The 17,898-nt window shown below is 33.7% G+C and overlaps 2 protein-coding genes across 2 annotated transcripts; one reads left to right on the top strand and one right to left on the bottom strand.

Annotated features, from left to right (window-relative positions):
* The first annotated feature begins 918 nt into the window (after nucleotides 1–918).
* On the top strand, nucleotides 919–2,330 carry LOC131631906 (proton pump-interactor BIP131-like). The gene is made up of 3 exons (XM_058902665.1): nucleotides 919–1,046; nucleotides 1,324–1,438; nucleotides 1,621–2,330. The coding sequence occupies exons 1-3, from the start codon at nucleotides 961–963 to the stop codon at nucleotides 1,654–1,656; spliced, it is 237 nt and encodes a 78-aa protein (XP_058758648.1). The 5' UTR covers nucleotides 919–960; the 3' UTR covers nucleotides 1,657–2,330.
* A 1,304-nt stretch (nucleotides 2,331–3,634) lies between these two features.
* On the bottom strand, nucleotides 3,635–5,534 carry LOC131631922 (GDSL esterase/lipase At2g03980-like). The gene is made up of 5 exons (XM_058902682.1): nucleotides 5,294–5,534; nucleotides 5,069–5,193; nucleotides 4,591–4,836; nucleotides 3,914–4,172; nucleotides 3,635–3,822 (listed from the first exon to the last, which is right to left on the bottom strand). The coding sequence occupies exons 1-5, from the start codon at nucleotides 5,532–5,534 to the stop codon at nucleotides 3,635–3,637; spliced, it is 1,059 nt and encodes a 352-aa protein (XP_058758665.1).
* Between the last annotated feature and the right edge of the window lie 12,364 nt (nucleotides 5,535–17,898).

Here is a 17,898-nt window from a genome sequence, read left to right as displayed (position 1 = left end):
TTTGACGCACCTATCTTCTTCCTCTTCAAGCTTGATTTCGTTGCCCCATCCACTGTCATCGCAAGTTCGTTATTTGTTTCACCTTCATTCCATTTCTCTATTTATTTTGCTTTCGATTTCGTTAACTCACATTGCTTGAATCTCTTTGCAGTCATGGATGAAGTTGTTCAAGAAAATGTTGCTGTCATTTCAGATCAATCACAGATCAATGTCAAACTCTTCAACCATTGGAGTTTTGATGATGTCCAAGTTTATTTCAGATCCATAGTTTTTTGTTGTAATTTGTAATATATAATCTACTGAAGTTTATAAATTTATGATTTTTGTTTGTTGGTTGTAATTGTGTTATTTTTGTTGTGTTAGCTCATTGATGTTTCGTTGAGTGACTATATTGGAGTTGTGACAACTAAAATTCCTCGCACTGCTGGGAGATAATCTATGAAGAGGTTTAGGAAATTGCAGAAAAATACAACAAGGTTTATATTTTCTCTCCTTGAGTCAAAGTTTCTACCTTTCATCCAATCATCTATATTTTGTAGTTTACTAATATATTAAAGCCTCTCTTATGATCTTCAAAATTACAGGGTAAAAAGGTTAACTTATTCCAACCTGCTGTTGAGTTCCTTCATATGATAGATGATGTGGATATTCGATAAATTTTATGCAACATTGATCAAATTTTCTAAAAAGTATCATTATTACTGGTGTTTGGTGTGATACAAAATATGATGTTACCAGTCCAATAACGGATGCACACGAAAAGAAAATATTTGGAACAAGAATATGGAACTTTTGAAAAAATTAAGGATGCACATGAAAAGACTTTGAAAGGAGTATAAAGGTTTTATGCATCTGATAAATTCAATTTGGTGCTTTGTTGTGTAGGTTTTATGCTGCAAATGAGTGAACTTTGAGGTGTTTGATCGGTGCAAACGGAAGGTATTGGTGACGGCAAATCCGATGGTGATGGTGGAAGCGTGTGTGAATGACTATCTTGCTCTGGAAATAAAAGAATATTGGATTCTGGATTCATATCTATTTGCAAGGTTTGGTTTCTACTACTAAATATCTTTGCATTCTTATATATACCAAAACTGTAACATCTTCGAGGTTATGGTTACTGTCTGAGTGTGTTTGCATACTTATACAACAATTATATATATTATTAATCAAAGTGTCTAAACCTTCTTTAAATACTTATAATGTCACTACTTTTTCATCCATAATCATGCAAATTGAGACAATGTATTCCCAATGAGGTAGTAACAATTCAATCATGTAGATGTTAGTGAGAAAGCAGATTCATTCGTTCTATTTTGTCAGGTGCAGGCCTTATGATGACCCATCTATCAAAACAAAGATTGATCTGCTTCATAAAAAGATCAGCAAGAAAAGTCAAGCTCATTTTCATATCACCGAAGCACTGAAGGCAAGGCGGGTGAGTTCGAGATAATTCATCATTGTCTGGACATGCTTTTTTGGTTTGATATTCTGGACTGGAGTGGCAACATCCTTGGATGATTAATAATTTTAGTGGCTAATGCTAATTGAAATGACACAATCTTCTTAATCTAGCACTTCAATTAAACTAAATTGTAGTTTGTGTTTATTGAAATATAGGACACCTTTTCTTCTCCTCCATGTACTTTAGTGTGATCATCAATGCAAGCTATCGTCGGAGATGCTTTTCATTTGCTAGAATTTGGTATTAAGTTATTAACGAACTTATGGTATGTGCAGGCTTTTTCAATAAATGCTCTGTTATGGACTTATAGTGCACTACTTTTATATGTTTTTGCCAATCATATTATTTGAAGTTTTGTAATCTTATTACATTTAAATTGCAGAAATTTGTAAGTAAAATGAATATTGTTCCTTCTTTTCTCATGCTGCTACCCTAAAGAGCTCTGATCACCGTAGGGCCACTAACGTCAGTTCCATATTGGGTGCACAACAGAAGAAGTTGATTCTTCCTATTCTTCTCAACCACTACAATTGATCTTTCCCTCACACTGCAGATCTTAGAAGTGTTCGCCGTTAGTTCAAGGCCAAAAAGTAAGCATAAGATTTCTACAATTCATCTCAACCACTACAATTCATCTTTGTATGCAGATTTCTACAAAAGATTACTATTTATGAATGAAGGCCTACTATCTACGAAGCCATCTTTGTAGCATATGAAGACTTGCAAGTAAAAGAAACAGAATTATGCTGCATATCATTATGTTTTGCCAGTTATATAGAGCTTTCTTTAGTGGACTATAACATGAAATATCCCACTCTCCCCTTTCTTTTCTTTAGTTTATATAATTATATATCTCACATTCATGTTTATGTCTCCATATTGCAGAGATATTTTCATTTGATTAATTCTCACTCAATAGTAATTTATTGCAAAGTGAAAAAGTGGACCTGTGATGGCATGTATACCAAGATAAATAGAGTGGCGCTATGAAATGTATAAGGTCAATGAGTTTATAATTTATTGTGCACCACTATGTCGGCTCTCTTATAAAATTCAGCTTCATGCTTCTCTTACTTGCAAGTCTTCAAATGCATTTCAAATGCATATGTCCTTTTGTTATTTAACTATTACTACTTAGTACTTTCAAAATTTTATGTGATCATGTTAGATTAAAATAAATAAAATATAAATGAAATATATAGTTAGATATATGTGGGATGCACTATGAAAAATGGCCAATATTACTTTTTTAACTCTAGATCATTCTTTTATTTTTTTTTCCAGTATAAAACTGCTAAGAATACATAAGATTCGTCACTTTACACATTGACTCTAAAAGCCCACTTAATATTGTAAAGCATATTATTCATATACATTTAGTGATGCCTATTGGCTCTAAAAATTTATTGAAATACTGGTATTGTTCATGACTCCGTGAAAAATATGTCTTACTTATTATATTTTATACAACTAAAATAATCAATGAGTAAGTACAAGAAAAAAAAATGTTACTTATTAAAATGATTAATGAATAAAATTTATATTACTAATACTTGAAAAATGAAAGTACTTATTCAATTATGAATTATATAGTGAGTCAATAAAATTTAATAAATTTTTGCCTGCTCTTATCGAGGAAGTTATATGAAACGGTAAAATATCTAAACCAAATTCATGCAAAGGCACGAATTATCATATATTTTTTCTACAATAAAAAAAATTAAAGAAAATAAAAAAGTATATATTAATACAAGGACTCTATCCAAACACAGACAAAATGTGTTTATTTATGTTACTAATATTTATTTATATTAGTAAGATAAATAAACAAATTTTATATATTTAAAATCATGAATGAATTCAAACACGGAAAAATGAATTATTTTTTAATTAATTTAAGATACTATACTTTTTAAGATAACATATGAAAAATAAAAATATATATTGTTGATGTAAAACAATTTTGATAAAATAATTTTATTTTTATTTTAAAAATATGTCTTTCTTTTAAAAACAATAAAATATTTTGGTAAAACAATTTATTTTTTCTTATTTACATTTTTATTATATTTTGAAAACAAAAGCGCGCGTACCACACATTTACCCGTGCGAACGCACGGGTATCCTACTAGTATAAATACAATCAATAACTCATACAATGTAGATATATTAAAGTGCATGAACTAATTTCTCAATATTCATAGGAAAACATATATGTCTTCTACCAAAACACCTATTTGCCAATATTTCATTTGCAGCTTCAGTATTATGGGCAAAATCGTAAAAATAATATTCCTTTCGATTTTCACAAGGTTTTCCTCCTTCCACAACACATGAATCCCAAATATTTGTCAAACCTAAACATTAAAAAATGTAAGTGTTACTTAACAATAAAATATTACATGTGACAATGTTTTTACTAGAGAAATTAGTAATTTATTAACTCACCAAATTTTTCAGGGGAATTTTGTATTTTCCTGAACAATTTAAAACTGTCCAAAATAGTGAATAGTGATCCTGAGAGTTTGAATTTAAATTTCAACTCTAGAAGCTTTCTTGGGAGTTTGTTTGTGAAGAGCTTAACTACTTGATTAATAACTTCATTGCAATTTTGAGAATGTGGTGTTTTTATGATAAAACTTGGGATACAACCAATTGGACCAATGCCAATTATCACAAATTTTCTTCCACCTAAATCATAAATTTTCTGAAGAAAAAAAAGTTGGTAAAAAATAGATTTTTTATTAGAAAATATATATGAATCTCATTTTCAATTTTTCTGAAATTTTGGTCTTTTTCTAGTTTATTACAACTTAACACTATGAAATATTAAAAATGAGATTCATTGCAATAAAGTTTATCGCATTCATGCATTCGACATTTTTCGGTCCTTAGATCAAAATAAAATAAAAATTAATTTAAATATCATTTATAATTTATAATTAGCAAAAAATATTTAACTTAATGTTCTAACTGTTTAATTTTAAAATGACTGAAAAAATGCCGAATGTATGAATGCTTCAAATTGATAAATGCGGGGAATATTGGTCCGAAATATCATGTGTTATGTTGAAACTTTTTTGTTGTTGTTAATATTAAGTCGTTAAAACAAATTGAAAACTTACTTTTATATTTGAACCAAGTTGGTCCAAAAGGTGATCTGCAAATTCCTCAGGATTAACCATTTTGTTTGGTCCCATTTCTTGTTTAAAATAATTGAGAATGTAATCATTGGCACCAGTTGATAAAAGAAATATAGATTTTGATAAGTAGTTCCTCAATTCTGTTTTGGTTTTAAAGTTTCTTGGAAGATCATTCATCACTGTTGAGGAGAAATATTCAACTTGTTTCTCCAATGACAAGCATTCTCCCTTAAACACAAACAAAGAAATATATGGTGAGTAACCAACAATTTTTAAATAAATAAAAAATTACAAATGTCCGCAAATTTTAATTTAGCTGACAAAAATCGATATTGTTAGGTTGAATATTAACAAAAGATTCGAACTCTGCATCTTAGAGTTGTGTGTATCATGTATAGCGGTTATTACCACTTTATCTACCGATAAAAATAAGATACATATTAAGTTTTTTCTTTCTCACATTTCTTGATGAGTTCAAGATTCCACATGAACCTGACGCATAGTTGATACCCGATACTATTTGATATCTCTCCGTTGATGAGACACCGATGTATGGAGGTGGCATCGGTAAACCTAATTTAATAGCTGAAAAAAATCATCTTAGAAAAAAAATTCGTGCGATCCAAGAAATTATCATGATTAAAAAGTAAATTTCAAGAAGTATCATAATAATATTATGAGATACCAATAAGATCTGCAAAGGTTTTGCCATTGCTAAACCTTCCAGTAGAGCAGTTATTAAAATCTATGCCATAAGGGAATCTATTAGCTTTAGAAATTGTATTCAAAATGTTGTTATTTCCAGCATCTACACTTGAGTCACCAAAAACATACAAAGCTGGGACAAGGGTCTTTGTAGAATAACAATTTGCCAACAAAAGTTGGAGACTAATAAGGGACACCCAAAAAAGTTTACATGTAAACATGATTTCTTTTTTAATAGAAATATATGAAAATGTGAATGATGTTTGGTCTTATATATGATTATTAAGAATGTTTGTTTTATGTTTTGTGGTCAAATATCTTAGACAACTTTGTTAAACAATGTTTTTGTTATGTTTTGTTATCAAATAATTTAAACAACTTTGTTATAAAAGGTGTATAATGTTAATGAAAACAAATAACAATGAATCAATTAGGAAGCATAGATGGACAATGAAACAAATTAATATGGTTTTTTTTCATGAAATATAAATGTTGAAAATAATTTTAGTTTTGGGAAAATGATATCTAGGATTTGACAATTAGCCGTATACATCTTCCAACTTGAGTTGTAGTGTCCAAACAAATTTTCTATTATTAATTTATCCTAATATCATAAATTATTGTCATATAAGTTGTTTTCATAAGTTCTCTCAAATAAATAGTATCATAAAATTTATGCTAATAGGTAAATTCTAATGAGTCAATAAAAACAAATATTTAGTCTTACTAATCTTTTAATTTGTTAGTCTATTTAACATTAGTTGGACTGCTTGTTTATAAATGTTTAAATGAAGTAGGTTATTAGGTCAATCAGGTCTTCGAAAAGGTTAGGTTTAGGACTAAAAATAAGTCTATGTAGACTATAGGTGAGACTTAGGGTTTGGACTTTTTAGCAGACTTAGGTTTGACAAAACCTAACCCGGTTCATCCTATTTCCACCTCTTGGTCTAAGAGACAAAGTAGAGTATGGGATGGATACACTCCAGAGACGCATATAATCTTAGGTGGTCATTTTTCCATTATCTGTTGGATAGGAAAGAGTATTGGATCTCAAGACACCTATCACACGAGAGGATTATCTCAAAGAGTATTTTACAGCCTTTGGATCCTAAACTCTAACTATAAACTTTATCGACAGACTCAAACTTATGTACACAATATTCAATATCTTAAAACTTGCATTAAGATCGTCACAAACTTGATTGTCAAAGTGTTTGGAAGCATACTTCCACTTAATTAACATATTGCAAAGATCACCATAGTGGAGTTCACCAACGCCGTCATCATCATCGACAAAAGTTTGAATAAAGGGTCTTATCAGATTATTTGGCTTTGACGATGAAAATCATTCTTCAACGTTTCAACTTCACTTCTAGCTTGATGACAAACTCTGAATGCACGATAATCAAAGATTTTCTCTCATAAAAATACGTCGATAGTTTTTTGCAAAATCTCTTAATGAATATTTGAAGAAAATCAAAGAATATCTAGAAGTAAAACAACCTAATGAGACAGTCAAGTCAAAGCACTAAGAAGAAATTGGAGGCAACACCGAGAGAACTCACCCTTTGCGGCAGAATGTCCAATCTATGGAACAACATCCTCATCGTAGCGAGCACAAATGGACGACTCTACCCATAAATTTCCTAGAAATGGACGGATTGACAGAGTGTTATATTCAGGTAACATCCCCATGAACGTGGGGCTGCCAAACTATAAACAAATAACGTGTTACTCTTTGAAGAGGTAGTATTAGAAAAAATCAGGGCCGGTCCTAGGCCCAGGCAAGCAGGCCAATAGTCCAGGACCTAAAAAAATGGGGTCTCAATTTTAGGAGGTATAGTTAAGAAATTATAATATTGAAATAATAAAATATATATTTATTAAAAAAATTAATGAACAATTCGTTATTTGTAGCCCAATGGTTAAGACTTTGCTCTGGAAGCTTAATGTCTCGAGTTTGAAATTCAACTCCTTCCATATTTTTAATTATCATTTTTTTTACAGGAACACTTCATTCTTTCATTGTAGTTCAGTAAATAAAGATGGAGGTAATGTGGCACGTAGTGCCAAATAATTACATAGGTTGTGACAATTAACATTTCTCAAATTTTAATTATAAAATAATGTTCATATAATCAATTGAAATTTAAAATAAGATTTAAAATCAACTTTTATTTTCAATAATTATTTATTATAACGCTTATAATTTTATTATTTTAGTATAAGTTTTAAAGATTATGTATATGTTATAATTAAATATTTAAAAGTTTATGATATAATTAACTCATTTATTCTCAAATTTTTATAATGAAATCAAATTGATTTGTTAATTTTTTTATTATAGAAAACACCACTTTTGTTTCTTTGAGATATGTTTGTTGCTTAAAAATTGGAGCAATTAAGTCTATTAAAAGATTCTCATTCTTAATTCAGTTAATCATATTGTGAATTTGAATTCTTTAATGATTTCCAGATGACTTCTTATCCTCATTGAAATTCTTTTTGATGTTAGAAACAACCTAGACATTATAGTTTTGATCTTGTCTTTGGGATTCATTTTCATTTTGTAGACGAGTAAAAAGTCAATTTTTTATTAGGGGTCCATTTTTTTCCTTGGACCTCTAAAAATCCAGGACCGGTCGTGAAGAAAATGATATGCCAAAGGGCACAAAGTGGTCAAATTTTATGAAGAATTTACGATGAAAAGATGGTCAACCAGGCACAAAACTACCATACCCCTATATTGGTTAAAGTCTCGATGCTAGGGTTCGACGTTTGTCGCTTGTTGATGGATTAGATAAGTTTGTATGATATTATGTACACCAGGTTATTTAACATAATGCAGCTCACCTAAAATTTGTAACCTTACTACAACAAAAATAATCTTGATCCAATGATGAACAAAAATAATCTTGATCCCTAGCTCAACCATTGAGGCATATCTTGTCTTGATGAAAACTCTAAATAATCCTTAGCCTTTTGCCAAGTATCAACATGAGAAGAGCATCTTGACTTTGTCCTCTAAACCTCTTGAGAGGAAATTGACTTGTGAAACAAGTAATTAGGAGAAATCTTTGGATGATGATGAAGACCTTAAATAACTCTTGAATGAAGATGAGAAATCTCAAAGCAATAGAGGAACCCTAGCTCTTCAAGATCCTTCATCCCAATGCCAAATTTATTAATTAATGATGCATGATGTGTTAGATGACCTAATAGAAGTATGCAGATGATTCAAAAGCTATAAGCCAGATAAAATTGAAAGAGGCAGGACAAATTTGGGGTATGACAACATGTTTTCTATGAAAATACGTTATCGTTAACAACGGGAAGAATAATCTCTAAAAATTTGACGCAAAAACTTATTCATAGGATATTCCAATTATAGAAAAGCTTTTAGAGTATTTAACAAAAGAAATCTAACAACAGAAGAATCAGTTCATGTTACCTTTGATGAATCTAACCCTAAACCATTATAAGTAAAAGTGATCGATTATGCAGGAATTTTTGAAAAGACAAATCTGGAGGAAAAGGATCAAGAATAGGTTCAAGACCAATCAAGTCACAGACGAAGAACCAACTTAGGATCAAACAATAGATATTCCACCATACCATCTAGATCTTCCAAAATAACGGAGATTAACATGAGATCATTTTACTCATGACGTTATTGGAGACATCTCCAAGGGAGTCACTACTCGACGATCCACTAATAAGGTATGTAACTTTGTGGGTTTTGTTTCACAAATGAAGCACAAGTGAACAAAGGAAGTAATCATCGATGAACATTGGTATCTTTCCATATAAGAAGATTTAAATCAATTTGAAATAAATAACATTTATGAACTCGTTCCCAAAGCTTCAGATAATCTAGTGATTGGTACTCGATCGGTCTTTTGCAACAAGTTGGACGAAGATGGAAATGTTTTAAGATATAAAGCCAGACTCGTTGCAAAAGGATACAATCAAAATAAAGGAATATATTGTGATGAAATCTATTATCTTTTGGCTAGATTAGAAGCCATAAGGATGTTACTATATCTCTTTTGCATCATGAACTTCAAATTATTTTAATCGGATGTAAAAAGTGATTTTCTGAATGGCTACATTCAATAGGAGGTATATGTCCATGTTTTATTAAATTGACCTATTATGTCATTTATTCAAGCTTAAGAAAGCTCTATATGGACTGAAGCAAGCTCCTAGAGCTTGGTATGATCATCTAAGCAAATTCTTGCTTGAAAATTAGTTCCAAAGAGGACTAGTTGATAAAGCTCTCTTGATTAAGAAAACCAAACATGACATCTTATTAGTTAAAATTTATGTTGATGACATCATATTCAGTATTATTAACGAATCCTTGAGCAAGCAATTTTGTTGAAATGTTGCAAAATTAGTTTGAAATGTCAATGATTGGGGAGCTTCTATACTTTCTAAGACTTCAAATCCATCATACTAAAGAAGAAAAATTCATAAATCAAGCTAAACACCATAAAGAATTGCTAAAAAGGTTTGACATGGAGAAGTCCAAAGTAATAGCAACCCCAAATTCAACATCATGCAACCTCGACAAGGAAGAAAATGGAAAAGTAGTTGAAGAAAGTAAATAGTGAGTTGATATAGACTCTCTTCTCTATCTCATTGCATCTTGTCCTGATATTATGTTTGTTGTTTGTCTTTGTTCCCGCTTTCAAGCATCCCCGAAAGAATCACATCTCAGTAAGGTCAAATGCATCGTGATATATCTTAGTAGCAAACAAAAAATGGGTCTATAGTACCCTAAGGGAGCAGATTATGACTTAGTTGGGTACACCGATTATGATTTATTGAGTGCAAACTAGATAGAAAAAGTAACATTAACACATGTCATTTGCTTGGGAACTCACTTGTCTCCTAGCATAGCAAGAAACAAGCAAGTGTAATGCTATTCACTAGTGAGGCAAAACATGTTGTTGCAAGTAGTTGTTGCTCTCAGATTATCTGGATGAAACAACAACTCAGTGATTACGGTGGTAATCTTGGAGATTTTCTGATAAGATGTGACAACAACATGCACCATAAACCTCGTTGAGGTTAGGCACCACTTTATTAGGGTCATGTTAAAAAAGAGGGATGCATACTTGAATTTTAGACCTCCTTTAATCAAGTCGCGGATATTTTTACAAAACCTCTTCCCAAAGAAAGCTTTTTCTTCATAATAATTGAGCTACGAGTTTTAAACAAATCATGCATGGATTAGTATGCCTATGTACCTTTTATCTTTCTTTCTATTCCCTTTCTTAAAGTGATACTTTGTGATCTATAAGCCTTGATTATTTTTTCTTTTACAATTATATATCCATCTATTTTTCTTTTACCACCTCCATGGGAGATGTGTTCACATCATCAAAAGGGTGAGAATATGGATCTATATGCTTGAAGGTATGAAGTTGATTATCCCAGAAAAGAACCTTCCTGAAGTTTTAATGAAGACAACACTAATTATTTATGAAGTGGTGGTAATGACTTTCCAACTCTCTGATGATGGTGACCAAACTTGGAGACATATCAAGCCTCATCAAATACTCATGATTCCATTGAAGTGCTTATTTGATCGATGTATCTGGAAAAGGATCTTGGAAGCCTCACAGTTTTGAAAGAGAGTGTCGCACGCTCGCGAAAAAATGAACAGAGTCGCCACCAATATATTTATCCCATAAGGGAAAGGAATATCAGGAAACCTAGCAAAGGGTAAGAACAAGGTCTTGCGACCAGAGAATCTAGGTACGGGAGTCGGTTACGCAAGGGGAAGGTACTAGCACCCCTCACGCCCATCGTACTCGATGGTATCCACCTATGTTTGTTTCTATCTAAAGGGTGCGTACTATGTCTATGTCTAAATGCGAATGAATGCAGAATGTAGGGAAAATAAAGAATTATACTCGCACGGGCCCTACCCCGCTGCCTACGTATACTTTTCAGGAATCAGAGTTACCGTAGCTCGGCTCACGTGTTTTTGTGTTTTTTAGTTGGGCGGAGTTAACGTTCACGCTCTTGCATAAGGGATCGACCTACGATGCGTACGAGCGGAAATAACAGTGCCCTTAGGTGCCAACGAGGCAACAGAAAAAGAAATGATTGGTTTGTGTCTTTTAGGTTAGATGAGTGGTGAACAGTTCCCAATACCGGGCCACTCACCACTTTCTCTACTTTGCTTTAATTTTGAACCATTGTTAGGTGTTTTAAGTGTTTTTGGTTGTGTATTTTTTAAGGGGAATTTGTTTGCGATTTGAATCACACAAAAGTGTATAATGATCGAGAAGCAGATTAGGGAATGAATCTCACTCACTTCCATCCCATTATGTAATGTTCGAGAAACAGATTAGGGAATGAATCCCATTCATTTCTCTCCCATTAATTAATGTTTGAGAAACAAATTAGAGAATGAATCCCACTCATTTCTCTCCCATTAAGTAGTGACCGAGAAACAGATTAGGGAATGGATCCCACTCATTTCTATGCCACTAAGCGATTGAGAAACAGATTAGGGAATGAATCCCACTCATTTCTCTATCACTTTCTTAATGTGATTCGCATCTTCCTTTTATTAAGTATTTTAAAGAGTCGAAAGGAAAAAGAGAATGCAATAGGGAACTAATCCTAAATTCTAATCTAAGTTGTCTATACAAGTCTAAATCCTAATGTTAACATGGGATAGATTCTAAAAGAAGCATACAAATGGTATAACAACATAGGCCTAAAATAAGGCCAAAACTAAGCAACAAAGTCACACAACAATTACACAAAACGAACATGGAAATAGTACAAAAACGATCCAAGCATTAATGCAAAATTACACTAAAATACTACTATTTTTTATGACCTTTTTATGAAGGAAATTAAATGTCAAAGTTAACCTAAAAAAATTCTACTATTTTTATGAGTTTTCTAATGTCAATGATCACCTAAAAAACTAACAAAATATTAAAGGTTTTATCATGTTTTTGTCAACTAAAAATAATAAAAAAACCATTGTGAAGTGAACTAAGATCTAACATTGATTTTATGCATTTTTATTTGATTTTAAAATTGGAATCATGAATTAAAATAAGAACAAAACCAAATTAAAGTGAAAATCTAAGCTACACTGCAGGGGGGTGCAACAGCAGTTTTCTACTGAACAAAAACTAGTGTTAAGCTAAAACCGGGCCTGATTCGTGGGGTGGGAAAAGCATAAGCGTCAGGCCCAGATAAACAGACATGTGATAGCATAAGTAATTTGGGTGTTAGATCAGTAAAAGAGAAATAGGCCCAGATACCAATTGATCTGTGGCCTAAATAGGAGTAAAACAACACTTATTCAGCTTTTATTTCATTTGTTCTTGTAACTCAGCATGTGATGTATTATTATTTTTTTGGCATATGGTATTTAAAATGTAACGTGACCAAAACAATATCAATGGGTCAGATTCTTTTTTAAGTCATAAAAAGACAAAACTATATGGTCAGCCAATCAAATTTAAACACCGCACTTTTCAATCATTATAATAAAACAAAATATCAAAATAAATGGGAGCATGGGCCACTTAGAACGTGCCACGTAAGCTCAGCATGGAGAAAGAGAAATAGAACCCTCGCCGGACCACTACTTCGCCGATTATCTTCTCCGGCAGCTTCACCACGCCGGAGACCAACACTTTGCCTAGAAAATGGAAAAGGCTACACCTTTCCACTCGGTTTTTTGCACTGAGTTCGAATATACCATTAATTTCCACTAAAACTCACTCTAACATGTTAACCGAAAACAACAAACAATCCCTAACCTCCACAAAATTCACCAAAATGTATGTAAAAGCCATGGTGACGCTTAGACACAAGCATAGATCTCGGAAATGGTACTTTAAATCAACAAGCACAAACATCTTAGCATCTAATCATGGATCAGAAATCGCAATGTTTAAGATGCACATGATCAGCTTCATAGCGTCTAATATGCTGAGAGGAGTTTAAGGACTTACCTGCTATGGTCTCGAATCGATAGCCTTCAACAACGCTTAACCTTCGTCTCTGGATCTTGGAGATAGTAACAGTGAGGAGCTCCGGTGCTATGCTTCAACCTCTGAGAAGCGTGCTCGGAGGTGGCAATCGTTGGAGGAGTGCTTGTATCTTGCTCGAATCATCAACAGCAGGGATGAAGATCATGGAGTTTGGGGTGCCTAATCTTGATGGAATCGATTCATGCTTCTTGTTGGTGGTGTGGATATCGGATACGAAGGTTTGGCTATGGTGGTGAAGTGTGGAGGATTCGGTTATGGTGGTGGTGAAGGTGGAAGAAGTTAGTTACAGATTTGTAACAAACTTGTTGAAGGTGGAGAGAAGAGTGGTGAGAGAGAACCGAGAGAGTTTTTTGAGAAAGTGAAGAAAGGAGAAAATGAAGTGTGTGTTTTGTGAAACTGAGAAAAATGAAGCGTGGCCCCTGAGCTATGAAGAGTTTTTGGTATTTATATGGTGAGTGAGGTTGCATGGAAGTGTGTTGTATGGAGTAGCGCAGTGTATCACTTCTCAAAACTTAATGAGCAAGTTTAGATGTATATGGTAAGTCTCTCATGAGCTTTTCACGTGTAGTTCTTGCCTGGGTTCATTGGAGTAAGCTACAGATGTTGCTCATGATCATATGTGTTGCAGCAATATTCTATTCCCTTAGCCTTGTCAACATGACCACTTTGCATGCATGAATCTCTAGCCATAGGTTTCCAAATGATCCAAAATCAGCGTCATTGTAAAGAGAGAATGGGATGAAACATTATTGATGTTGAGATGATTGAAAAATAAAGCCTTGAACTCGTTCAAAATTGCTTTTAGAACATGGATGTGCGCAACTGCAAACTCGTAAAGACCTGGGCCGGACACGACTTGCTCACTCGAACCTTTGCGAACAACCGACTTTGGGCTTCCTCAACTCCGTATCCAGTCATTCAAACGACGCAATTATTTTATCTTTAGAAAGAGGGCGTGGATTAGAGCAAGCTCACATTGGTATTGACCTTGAAAGATGCTTTAAGCTCTCTAAAGTTAGACTTGGATTTGGCACGCCACATGCTTGTTATAATGACCCGGGTGACCTGGAATCCTGGCTGGACTGGATGCGTGATATAAGCTTTGCGAGGGCATGACTTTGAAGACTCATAATTGTTTCATTACTCGCTCAATAGACTCAATCTTTGTTTCATTGTGTAAAGGGAATGGGGGAGAGTAGAATCATATAAAGTTTGAGTTTATGGGACACCTGTAGAGCTCAATAAACTGATCCCAATATGGCACGTCATGTGTTTGACATAATGCTTACGCGTGCCCAGAAATTTGCCCAGCTTTATGACTTGACTCAAATGGAAATCTTCCACTTCAAACCTTAATAACTCTTGATCCAGGCTTCAAATGGAAAAGTGTTCAACTACAAAATTGTAGAATGCCATGATCTGAACATTTTTTATGTTGGGAATTTTCTCAAATAAGGCCTTTTGACACGTGTAAATCAGGGCTGAAGTGGACTGTTCATCATGTTTCTAAGAGCCAAATATTTTTCTAAGTATGAAAACCTCCATTTTTGATATTTTTCTATTTTTGGTAACTTTGAACAATTCTCCCTGATTTTATTATTCCTTTGACTTTTCTCGACTATTTTTCCACCAGGGGTCAATATTTGGACAATTCTTCTGATTTTGACCCAAAAGTCAACTCTCTGATTTTCCTGACTATTGGTGGAATTCTTGATTAAATCTTCTCCTAACCAAATCCAGTCAGATGAATAATTCTCCCTGATCAGTGTGAAAGTTACTTACTTATATAACCAATCCCTGATTTAATTTTGACCAGAAAGTCAACTGGTTGACTTTGGTCAAAGAATCCCTGATTAAAGCGATCAGACAAATTCCCAAGCTTGCACATCCTCACCAATACTCTGAACTGAGGGAAACCCTAATTTCGAGGGGTCTTAAGTATGAGAATAGCACCCCGCATTGGGTTTTAAACCCTTCTTTCTGATCAAGTACCAATGACATGAATGTATGTAATGACATGACCTAGATGGATGTATGCTTATGGATTGTAAACCAGATAAATAAGGGTAGGACAAATTTGGGGTATGACAGAGAGGAAGTGTGAAAGCTCACCAGATCGTGTCTGAGTGACGAGAGTTTTCTAAAAGTAGGTGAGTAACTCCTAGGATACTAAGGAAATTCACACACACATACACACGCTTAAAAGCTATTCTGAACATATTTTTTAACCTTCAAATCTATTAAAAATTCTTTCTAGACCTAGCCAACTAATTGAGAAACTTTTAGCTTCTTTTTGAAACTTTTTTTGAAATACCCAGTCGATAGGGAATATGTTCAATCAATTGGACAATTCAAAAAACTTTTATAAATCATTCTGATAGTTCCTGATTCATTTGGTTAGGCTCTAAAACATTTTTGGGCTGTTCTATACGAGAAATAGTGATTTTAAATATGTTTTAGTGAGAATGTGATTTAGCTATATTACATTATGAAAGCGTACTTTATGTTTTTAGAAAACAATGTTCTCTCATACTCGACTGGGCGAGATTTCACCATTCATTTATTTCACAATATGAAGCTTCATGACTTTTCCAAATAAGCCAATTATATAAGCACTTGTTTGAATCTTCTTGGAGACGAGGCTTGCGATATCTTCAATTTAAATGCCATCATCAGAGGATGTTTACAGTGATCGTCAAACCTTAATTCATCTAAGATGATCTTGAACAAATTGTCGTGTGCATCTTTGATTGCTTGAGATAGTTGTAGCACTTACTTAGCTTTATGCTTTTTTGTCAATTTGTCATCAATGCATCTACATGAGTTATCATTGGAGATCTAGAGACGGTGAATGACTATGTTTAGAGGAAAACAACACTAAATTTCTTGTATATGAAGATAAATATTACGATAAAAAGTATAATGAAACAACTAGCAAGATATATAACACTACTTTAGGTAAATTTTCGTGTATTTATGTAATAAATTGTTCAAAAATAATTAGGGTACTTTTATTCAGGAGTGGTTTTATCACCGCTTTCTAGGTATTTATGGACGGGGGATCGACTAAGAGTACAAAAAGACTAAGCCTTGTGCAAACATTTTTATCCCGATGACGGTACATAAATCTACATATTAATATATAGAGCGCCTAGATTTCCTACTACTGCTTAATGTTACATTCGAGAACTACACATCTAAGGAAATTGGTGAGTTTCGGGGTTTTAGCTTAAACAATGGTGTTGAGGTTGACTTACTTCAATTTGCAGATGATACGGTGATTATAGCCGAAGGAGATACCGCGAATTTATGGAGTATGAAAACAATTCTTAGAGGTTTCGAGATGTTGTCGGGGTCCCGTATTAATTTTCATAAGAGCAACCTTTATGGAATTAATGTGGGGGAATGGTTTTTGGAAGCGGCTTCATCCTTTTTATGTTGTCAAGTGGGCTCTTTACCGTTTAAATTCCTTGGTGTTAGGGTAGGCGACAACCCAAGAAAATTATCTATGTGGAAGGATCTTTTAGCGATGCTTAGAAAAAGACTAAATGTTTGGAGAGGTAAATACCTCAATATGGCAGGTAGGGTGGTGTTGTTAAACTCGGTTCTTAGTTCCATTCCGATTTACTCGCTCTCTTTTTACAAAGCTCCCAAGAAGGTGTTGAATGAGATTAAATCTATTCAAAGCAAATTCCTATGGGGAGGAATTGATCTCAAAAAAACTATTAACTGGGTGGGATGGGATACGGTGTGTAAATCTCAGAAAGAAGGGGGATTGGGTGTTAAAAATGTGGAGTTAATGAACGTGGCTTTGCTAAGTAAATGGAAGTGGCGTATTTTAACGGAAAAGAAGGCGGTGTGGAAAGAATTGTTAGAATCTAGATATGGCAATACGAAGCTTAAGGTGTTGATAGGAGATGTTTCCGTTTTGACTAATAAGGATTCCTTTTGGTGGAAAGATTTAATTATCTCAGATAACTATGAAAAGCTCCTATTTGATCATTTTACAGGTGCAATTAAATGTAATATAGGTAGTGGTGCTCACACTCCATTGTGGTATGCGAATTGGGCAGACAATTGTTCCTTGATGGAAGGCTTCCCCGATTTATTCTTTTTGTCTGATAACCATTTGCAATCTGTAAATAATGCAGGTGACAATGAGGGTGGAAGATGGTGTTGGGATTTTGAAAAGTGGTTCGGAGTAGGGAGCGAAATAGCGGCAGTAGCGATGAGGGTTTATAGTGGTCTCCGGCCGGTTCAATAGGTGGAGGGATATGCAGACAGCACACATACTGCTGGGGCAGACAGCAGTCTTGGTGTGGATGCCGCTGCTGGGCATTTGGTGACTTTGCCGGATCTTGTGGGGGCAGGTTTGGCTGCCAGCTCGTTTGCTGTCGGCGCGGACAGCGCTGCTGTTTCGATACAAGGTGCTGGGCAGCCTTGGTTTGAATCTTTAAAGCGCTTGTTGGCTATTTTGCAGCGTACGGAGGTGCAAGTTTTTAATGAGGATACTTTCTCTTGGACGTTGTCATCGAATGTTTGCTTT

The sequence above is a fragment of the Vicia villosa genome, unplaced genomic scaffold (assembly GCF_029867415.1).
Source record: "Vicia villosa cultivar HV-30 ecotype Madison, WI unplaced genomic scaffold, Vvil1.0 ctg.000881F_1_1, whole genome shotgun sequence".
In the NCBI taxonomy this organism is placed as follows: Eukaryota; Viridiplantae; Streptophyta; class Magnoliopsida; order Fabales; family Fabaceae; genus Vicia; species Vicia villosa.
The sequence above is the reverse complement of the archived record's forward strand: the minus strand, read 5'-3'. Positions and strand labels throughout refer to the sequence as shown.

Excerpts from the sequence above, each read along its gene's own strand:
- LOC131631906 (XM_058902665.1), top strand. The coding sequence starts at position 961 with ATGGTGATGGTGGAAGCGTGTGTGAATGACTATCTTGCTCTGGAAATA. Across the intron at positions 1,047-1,323 it reads GATTCATATCTATTTGCAAG|GTGCAGGCCTTATGATGACC; the intron begins GTTTGGTTTCTA and ends CTATTTTGTCAG. Across the intron at positions 1,439-1,620 it reads AAGCACTGAAGGCAAGGCGG|GACACCTTTTCTTCTCCTCC; the intron begins GTGAGTTCGAGA and ends ATTGAAATATAG.
- LOC131631922 (XM_058902682.1), bottom strand. The coding sequence starts at position 5,534 with ATGTTTACATGTAAACTTTTTTGGGTGTCCCTTATTAGTCTCCAACTT. Across the intron at positions 5,194-5,293 it reads AACCTTTGCAGATCTTATTG|CTATTAAATTAGGTTTACCG; the intron begins GTATCTCATAAT and ends GATTTTTTTCAG. Across the intron at positions 3,823-3,913 it reads AAATTCCCCTGAAAAATTTG|GTTTGACAAATATTTGGGAT; the intron begins GTGAGTTAATAA and ends TTTAATGTTTAG.